Source organism: Vidua chalybeata, chromosome 9, assembly GCF_026979565.1.
Source record: "Vidua chalybeata isolate OUT-0048 chromosome 9, bVidCha1 merged haplotype, whole genome shotgun sequence".
Lineage (NCBI taxonomy): Eukaryota > Metazoa > Chordata > Aves > Passeriformes > Viduidae > Vidua > Vidua chalybeata.
Genome location: NC_071538.1, coordinates 4,837,356 through 4,846,034, shown reverse-complemented (window position 1 = coordinate 4,846,034; position 8,679 = coordinate 4,837,356). Strand labels below are relative to the sequence as shown.

Sequence of the window (8,679 nt, the reverse complement as noted above, 5' to 3'; positions counted from 1 at the left end):
GTATAACCTAATCTACCAACAGTTAAGTGTTTTTCTCAAAAAACCTTGAGAGGCAATTGATTTTACTTTCCTACAGTTCACAGAATCACAGACAGGTTTGGGTTGGGAAGGACCTTTAAGTTCATCCACTCCCCTCTGCTGCCCTGACAGGGACACCTGCCACTGTCCCGGGCTGCTCCAGCCCCAGTGTCCAGCCTGGCCTTGGGCACTGCCAGGGATCCAGGGGCAGCCACAGCTGCTCTGGGCACCTGTGCCAGGGCCTGCCCACCCTGCCAGGGAACAATTTGTCCCTAATCTCCAATCTAAATCTCTCCTCTTCAGTTTAAAACCATTCCCCCTTCTCCTATCACTATCTGCCAATGTAAAAAGTCACTCTCCCCCTTTTTCTCAGTTCCTTTAGAGATTGCCAGGGGCTCTGAGCTCTCCCTGGATCCTTCTCCTCTCCAGGTGAGCACCCCCAGCTCTCCCTGGATCCTTCTCCTCTCCAGGGGAGCACCCCCAGCTCTCCCTGGATCCTTCTCCTCTCCAGGGGAGCACCCCCAGCTCTCCCTGGATCCTTCTCCTCTCCAGGTGAGCACCCCCAGCTCTCCCTGGATCCTTCTCCTCTCCAGGGGAGCACCCCCAGCTCTCCCTGGATCCTTCTCCTCTCCAGGGGAGCACCCCCAGCTCTCCCTGGATCCTTCTCCTCTCCAGGGGAGCACCCCCAGCTCTCCCAGCCTGGCTCCAGAGGGGCTCCAGCCCTGCAGCAGCTCCGTGGGTTCCTCTGGGCTCTCCAGCAGCTCCAGGTCCTTCCTGTGCTGGGGATCCCAAAGCTGGGCACAGAGCTCCAGCAGCCCTGCAGTGCCTGAAAGGTGCCAGCTTGTCCACCCCAAAAAAGGGGGAAGGCAGCCCAACACCCAACCCATGAAGTGACAGCACAGCTGAGCTTCAGACTGCTTGTATATAGGGAGAGAGAGACTGTTTTTTCTGGGCTTTTAAAATTTATTTCCAGCAGGTATCACTGTCTGTTTAATTCTAACATAGTGCCCCGTGGGACTCATTAGCAGTTTAACAAACTGTCCGGGTACAAACACACAGCAGATAAAAAGACAGAATCTTAAAGTACTGTATGTATGCCTACAAAAATAATCTGGGTGAATGATGAAGGGTGTCAGGGAAGTGCTCAACCAAATCAAACATTGAAAACATTCCTGAGATGGGCTGTTTAAATATTAAAAAAAATACCCTGAACTTCTGCAAATGTCAAATAGGAGAAATGATGGAATGCTATTTTTCCTAATCTGTTTCCCACTGTAATTATGGACTCTATACTCCAGCTAAAAAGATCATTTATCTTCTGCTAAGCATTTCAATTGCTTTGTCTCCAATAAATTGCAGATATTGCCTTTGACAGGTATCTAAGCCCAGCACAGACACAGCTGATGTGCCTAGAAAATATTTAACATTTTTCTTACATATGACTTTCATAAAATGTTTGTAAAATGTTTCACCTCTATTTTTGTGGAAGTTTTTTTATCAAATTATGTATTGCTAAAAAAATAATTTCTTCTACCCAGAAAGACTAATTTAGGGAGGGAAAAGTTATTTAGAGAATTGTATCCCCTTTTGTTATAATACCACCAGTGTAACAATATTTATACTAATATACAGTAGTATACAAATAACAACACATGTAATTTATTTTTCCAAGAGCTGACCTGGCCACCAGCATGCAATGGGGACATTTCCACTGTGTCACAGATACACAGATAATTTATGCAAAATAAACCCAAACCATAAGTAACTGCATGTATGAGAACTGGGAAACTAATCAAGTAGAGACAGCACTAATGAGCACTGGCAGCCAGGAACAACGGCTGTGCCAGGCGTGGGGATAGAAGGGAGAACTCATGCGTGGGAACAGAGCAGGGCCACACTCTGCAGGTCCTGGGCACGGAATCACTGCATCAGTGAGGCTGGAAAACACCTCCGGGACCACCGAGTCCCAGCTGTGCCCAATGCCCACCCTGTCCCCAGAGCCCTGAGTGCCACCTCCAGGGATGGGCACTCCAAACCCCCCAGGGCAGTTCCAAGGCCTGAGCAGCCTTTCAGTGAAGAAATTCTTCCTGCATGGCACAACCCAGCACCACACCTGTTTGTTTCTGCCACCTGAACCATGTAGGCATTTCCTCCCATTTTTATGCAGCATTTAAAATCTAGTTCTAAGAAAAAGGACCAGTAAGAGCACAGATTCTCTTATCAACATTTAATTCATCTTGAAATACCAGATATTTACTGTTCCGGGTGGGATTATAGGAAATCTGAGCTAAATCAGAGACTTGATTTTAGTAGTTATTTTTTGTTGGTATTTAAGCCAGGCAAAGTTGAGCAGGGTCTGGGTGTTACAGGTCCATCACTGATGAGAACAAGTAATTTCTTACTGTGCCTCTGCAAGAGCTTGGATTACAAAAATGACATCAAATCTCAGCACTTCTATAAATATTCAGGGCTTGAGCATTTTCCATCTGAGGTGTTGGAGGGACTCTTCCACTGGAGGCTCTTCCACTGGCAGCATAGCTCACACCACAGGTGTGGGAAACCTCTTCCTCACAGAGTTTGATGGAATTTGGTGGAGTAAGTGTGCTCAGAAACAAATGCCTGTGCTTGTTTTATTACTGCATTACTCCAGTGCAGCAGCGAGTGAAGGGATACCTGCTCAGTGCTGAATTTAGCTTGGATGGTGTCCTGTAATCACAACCCAAGCGAGGTGCCAGCGCTGTGGGGGCTGCGTTGGGAGGTGCACTGCCAGCACGTGGAGTGGGAGAGTCCTGGGGCTGCTGGCTCCAGTCCCCAGTACGAGAACAGAGACACCGCACAGCCCGGCAAGGGGCCACAAATATGCGGGGCCGGGAGAACCTGAGCTCTGAGCAGAAAAAGGACTCCCGGGACAGCCGGGACTGCTGGGCAGCGTTGCTGTCAGCAGTGAAAACCCAGTGCCAAAGAGCAGAGGTGCGCTTCCAACAGAAGAGACCATCGTCCTTACCAGAGCAAATCGAGAGCACAAGGAAGGATTAAATGGATCTGTGTGGTGTGCATTGCTCTGATTAGACTGTTATCACCCGCATCACAGCCTCACACAGACGAAGCACAGTGCAGCATTTATCTTTTTTCTTTAAACTTCTCTGTCAGCGGTTTACAGTCACAAAAAACTATGGATTATACTTTTTTTTTCACTTCGTAAATTCTTTTTTTTTTTTTCTCAGTAGCTCCTATTGTGGTTTTACAGCTACTTTTTATTGTAAGATTTGTGTATAATGAGATCTTATCACAGCAAAGCCTTCTTTCATTCCCGTCTGACTGCATTTGGTATCTGTAATCTCAACAGACTCTGAGTACAAACGGAACTCGCAGATCAAAACCCACAATATCCGAGGCAAGGAACCGCAGAGCGAAAAACGTTCAGCTGTGTGCCTCCTGCCAGTCGCTCTCAGAGAAAGCGGCCTGCTAGGTGCCGTTCCCCCGCTCCCAGCGCCGCTCCGCCGCCCGGCGCGCCCCGAGAGCCGCAGGCGCGGCCGGGAGAAGCGCCAGCAGGGCGGAACGGGCGAAGAGAACGGATGAGCTCAGGTGCCACTCGGACTCTGCTCCTCACCGGATTTCCCAACCGCGCACCCGCCTCCACCCCCGGTGGGTGCACGGAGCCGCCCCGGCCCCGCCCGGGCGCTCCCAGGCGCTCCGCCCGCCCCGCGGCGCTTCCGGGCGGCGCTCCGGCGCCGGCGCTCGGCCGGGCATGGGGGAGCGCAGCGCGGCGCGGCGGGAGGACACGGCCCGGCGGCTGGCGCGCTTCGCGGCGCTGCGAGGTGCGGCGGGGCCGGGCCGGGCCGAGCGGGGCCGGGCCGGGCCGGGCCGGGCCGTGTGGGCGGAGGCTGAGCCGGGCCGGGCCGTGTCCCGCGGGGTCGGGCCGGGCCGGGCCGGGCTGGGCTGGGCTGGGCTGAACGGGGCCGGGCTGGGCTGAGCGGGGCCGGGCCGTGTCCCGCCGGGCCGGGCCGGGCCGGGCCGTGCGGGCTGAGGCTGAGCCGGGCCGCTCCCCGCAGGCGCGGCCGCCCGGCCCGGCGAGCTGTGGGACGTGGTGGTGCTGACGGCGGCGGACGCGGCGCAGGCGGGCGCGTTCCGGGAGCAGCTGGCGGAGAAGCTGCGGCGGGAGCAGCTGCCCAGGGCCGTCCGGTACCTCGTGTGCGCCGACCCGCCGGGGCCCAGGATCGGTGCGTGGAGCTGCGGGCCGCGGGGGGCTCCTGCGCCGGCCGGGCCGCTCCGCATCGGCCCGGTGCGGCTGGGGCCGGGGCTCCGCACGGCGCTCGGGGCTCGGTGCGGGGACGGCGGGCACTGGGGGCGGCGGGAGCCCACGTGCGGCCGCGGTGGTGCTGGTGAGCGAGCTGTGCCGCTCCTCAGAGCGTGTCCTGTGGCTGTGGGATAGCGCTGACTCGTGTGTCACACATTCATACTTACCTTGACCTGGTTAGTTAAACAGTCTGGTTATGTTTTAGTACACTGCCCGGTGGTGATGTAAAACTGCTCATAATACCGTCCTGTAATTCTTATTTCCTGTTCACTTTGATGTACAGATTAAGTAATCAAAGTATTATCTGCAGTGTAGAGTAATATGCAGAGGGTAATTCTCAGGAATCTTGCAGTTTTAAGTTGTAGGAGCACATAAAATATCCCAAACTATTTCGTCAGATCCCAAATCTTCCTCATTTCCATACTGTAAATGTCAGAAGTACTTCTGAACACTGCCTTGAATCCATTAGTAGGCTTTTATGTGACTTGTTTCTTACAGGAGCTGGTTTTTGTGGCTGAGTTATGGCCTATTTAATTGATTAAATGCTTCAAATGGTGGGGCTGTGCGGAGGTGACTGGGAGGGGAAATCACAGAGTTTCCCTGGAGCTGTCTGCTGAGGATGCCATCTCCTCAGAGAGCGCAGACTTCCAGAGGGACTGTCCACCAGCTTCTGTGCGTGACCTTATCAACCATGATACGGTAGACAGACTATCCCATCTCTCTGGGTACCAGCACGCCTCACCTGTCAGAACAGGTGCTACTGGAGCTCCTCTCACAGATACTAAAATGCTTCTTCTTTAGGAAATGGTGGATCAACTCTTCATGCTCTTCGGTGCTTGGAAGAGCAGTATGGTGATCAGTGGACTTCCTTCACTGTGCTGCTAATCCATTCTGGTAAATTCAGTTTTATATATTTTTCTCGAAAATGATACCTTTTTTTTTTCTTCCTTAAAATAATAAAATGGCAGAGGAGCTGGAGTTCCAAAATACAGTTCCCTGAGAAAAGTAACCCATGTGTTTGTTTGATCATTTGAAATTAGGTTGGTGCTTGCAAGATGTTACTGTCACATCAACATCTCTTCTCAGCACTAATGTTGCTCAGTCAGTGCAAAAGATGTGATTCACAGGTGTGATTTAAATTTCTGCCTTGAAACATCCATTTAAGGAACACAACCCTCTCTTGGAGGACCTTGGGCTCCTCATGCCTCTGGGCAGGCTGAATATTTGCCTTCTTATCCACTGAGTCAGGCCACTTCCAGAGGTTGAAGAACGTCAGTTCTGCAGAGGAGAAAGAAACCAAGTGATAGCAAGTGTTGTGACCAAACCTGTGCCTTTTTGGCTCATCACTGGCTTAAAATTCCCATCAGGAATATGGTGGTTCTCCTCCAAGCAAAAAGCGGGTAACGTTTGCTTTTGTCTCTCCAGCGACAGATAGCTCTGAAACAAAAAGGTGACAAAATCAATCACAGTTTTAATATGGGCTATATAAGGCAGGCTGAGTTTTGGACATAAGGTCAGATGTGCTTTGAGACTTGGTGTATGACCAAGCTGAGGGGTTTTTAATGCTTTTGTGTAATAGCTGCCTAGGTTTAGTTTTTTGCTCACTTACGTACAGTGTCTCTGTGTAACTAAGAGTCTTTTTCCAGGTGGTTACAGCCAGCGTTTGCCAAATGCAAGTGCCCTGGGCAAGATCTTCACAGCCCTGCCGTTGGGTGATCCCGTGTACCAGATGCTGGAGCTGAAGCTGGCCATGTACATCGACTTCCCCCGTCACATGAAACCAGGAATCCTCATCACGTGTTCGGATGACATAGAGCTGTACAGCACTGGGGTCACAGAAACCATCACTTTTGATAAACCTGGCTTTACTGCCTTGGCTCACCCCTCAGATTTAGCAGTTGGGGCCACGCACGGGGTGTTTGTGCTAGATCCGTCCAGTTTTTTGGGAAAGGGAGGACTGGAATATGGATCATGCTATCGTTTCCTGCACAAGCCTGACGTGGAGACCATGCAGCAGAGTGGTGCAGTGTGTGTGAGGGGGGATCACCCTCACCTCAGCTCCCCTGGGAGCTGTGGGGACCCGGCAGTGGCCTCAGAGTGTGTGTACACAGACAGCGTATTCTACATTGACCACAGCACTGCCCAGCAGCTACTGCAGTTCTACAAGCAGGTGGGCACTCTTTGCTGTGAAATAGATGCATACGGTGACTTTCTGCAGGCCCTGGGGCCTGGAGCCACTCCAGATTACACCAAAAACACAAGTAATGTCTCCAAGGAGGACTCGGGGTTGGTGGCAGTGCGGCAGCAACTGTACTCCCTCCTGCAGGGCACCGCCCTGAATGTCATAGTCCTCAACAACTCCCAGTTCTACCACATCGGGACTACTCAGGAGTATTTGTTTCATTTTACTGCTGAGAGCAAACTGAGATTTGAGCTTGACTTGCAGCCTGTGGCTTTTAGCATCTTCCCTGACACAGCCAAGACCTTGGATCAGTCGAGCGTCATCCAGAGCGTCCTTGAGCCCGGGTGTATGATAGGGCCTGGCTCTGTCATTGAGTACTCCAGAATCGGGCCTGAAGTCTCAGTGGGGAAAGGCAGCATTGTCAGTGGGTCCTACATAAATTTCAGTGTAGACATACCCTCAGACTGCTTCCTGAGTTCAGTAAGTGTGAAAATTACTGATCGAGTGGAGTATGTCACCATGGTGTTCGGTGTCGGCGACGACTTGAAAAAGAGCGTGAAATTGCTGTCGGATATACACTGCCTCCAGTTTTTTGGAGCCAGCTTACCAGAATGCCTTGACCTCTGGAGCTTAGAGGCTTCGGACCAGCTGTTCTCCAGTGAGGACACACGTTTGGGGCTGTGGACTGCAAGGATTTTCCCTGTTTGTTCTGCTCTGAGTGAATCAGTTAGGATGTCACTGAACATGCTGAATTCTGTGCAGCACAAGTCAGCTTTCAAACTGAGTGGCTTTCAGCTTTTGTCTGTTGAAGAAATGCTCACCTACAAAGATGTGGAAGACATGCTGAAGTTTAGGAAGCAAATTTATGACGAAATCTGCCTACAACAACAAAATAGAATGAACAGTACTTGAACAAACCTCCTGTTTTCATTTGTGGACGATTGATTACTTCCCAGCTTGTAAGAATCCTAAGGGAAAAGTACACAGATCTTTTCTCTGATCTCACTGAAATAGAAATGAAGAAATTGCATAACATTAATAAAGCAGCAAATGCAGATAAAGTGGTTTTTTGATTAAAGTAGGGAAATATTTCAGATCTAAAAACACTATTTGGTGACTTTTTGTGGGTTGCATGTTATGTCTGGTAGTTTTTGTCATATTATGATACAGAAAAAAATTTCTGTTTGGCTGAAAATGGCTTTAAAAGCTTTTAAAGGGTAGAATATTAACTCTATTAATGTGGAATAATATAACAACTTATGTTTCTCTCTTTTTATGCTGCCATTTTGCAGTACAGTTTCAAACAGTAGTTAGGTAGAGGTAAAATGATTAAAAGTGCTTTTAATTCAAGACATCTTATCTTGGGCATTAATAAATTTTTCTCTTTTGTTTTGTAACTTTTTATTCTTTCCTGTTTTTTCTCAGAAGAAGAAACATTGGCAGGAGTGATTATTCTTCCCCTTGTGACTGGTAGTACTGGGGTCAACACAGTCATCAAGACATCATTATTTACTTTTTTTGCTAGTAGTTGCTGGAAGCTGGCGGTGTGATGGAGAAGCTGCCAGCTCTTTGTTACCCAGGGATTGACTGATGTGTGCCGTGCAAAAAGCAGCACCTTGTATTTCTCTGGACTGAACTGTTGCAGTCCTTGCTGTCCTCAGTGGGGCAGAGCAAAAGCCAGAGAGGTTTGTTGTGAGTGGCACCACAGTGCATATCTTCAGAGAAACTCTCTTCCCCTTCTCCCCCTTCTGCAAATAAAATTAACATTAAAATCCTCCTCTTTATAGTTTAGATGCCCAAGATCCAGCTCCAAGCAGATAAATCTGCTATTTTTAGGAGTATGCTGTGCAGCGTATCAGCGTGATTTGGCTGTAAATGTGATGCATCTTCTTCTCTTGAATGTCTCTGTGGGTTTTCATGTTTTATTTAATGTCTCATGATGATAGTGTTTATCTCCCTGCTGACTGAAATCCCAAATGGCACCTTTCTTATGCCACCTACGAGGCAGCAGAGTAGCATCCCCTGAGCATTACCACCCTTCCTTAACCTGCACTAGATTTCTTCTTCGTTAATAAACCTTCCAAGAAGAAATACAAAGAAGTTAAACATGGAGGGTGGGAATTGCTGGAGTTGACTTCAAAGGAATAAGAATTTCTGAGCAAATAGAGGGTCTGAAAGTCAG

The 8,679-nt window shown here is 49.6% G+C and overlaps 1 protein-coding gene across 2 annotated transcripts; it reads left to right on the top strand.

Annotated features, from left to right (window-relative positions):
* Positions 1 to 2,317: 2,317 nt before the first annotated feature.
* On the top strand, positions 2,318 to 7,894 carry FPGT (fucose-1-phosphate guanylyltransferase). Of its 2 annotated transcripts, XM_053950241.1 has the most exons (4): positions 2,318 to 3,663; positions 4,071 to 4,238; positions 5,117 to 5,209; positions 5,962 to 7,894. In XM_053950241.1, exons 1-4 carry the CDS (start codon positions 3,594 to 3,596, stop codon positions 7,407 to 7,409), a joined length of 1,779 nt encoding a protein of 592 aa, XP_053806216.1. In that variant the 5' UTR covers positions 2,318 to 3,593; the 3' UTR covers positions 7,410 to 7,894. The 2 variants fall into 2 exon arrangements, with proteins under 2 accessions (XP_053806216.1, XP_053806217.1); XM_053950242.1 differs by lacking the exon at positions 4,071 to 4,238 and having other exon boundaries at positions 2,321 to 3,663.
* The last annotated feature ends 785 nt before the right edge of the window (positions 7,895 to 8,679 follow it).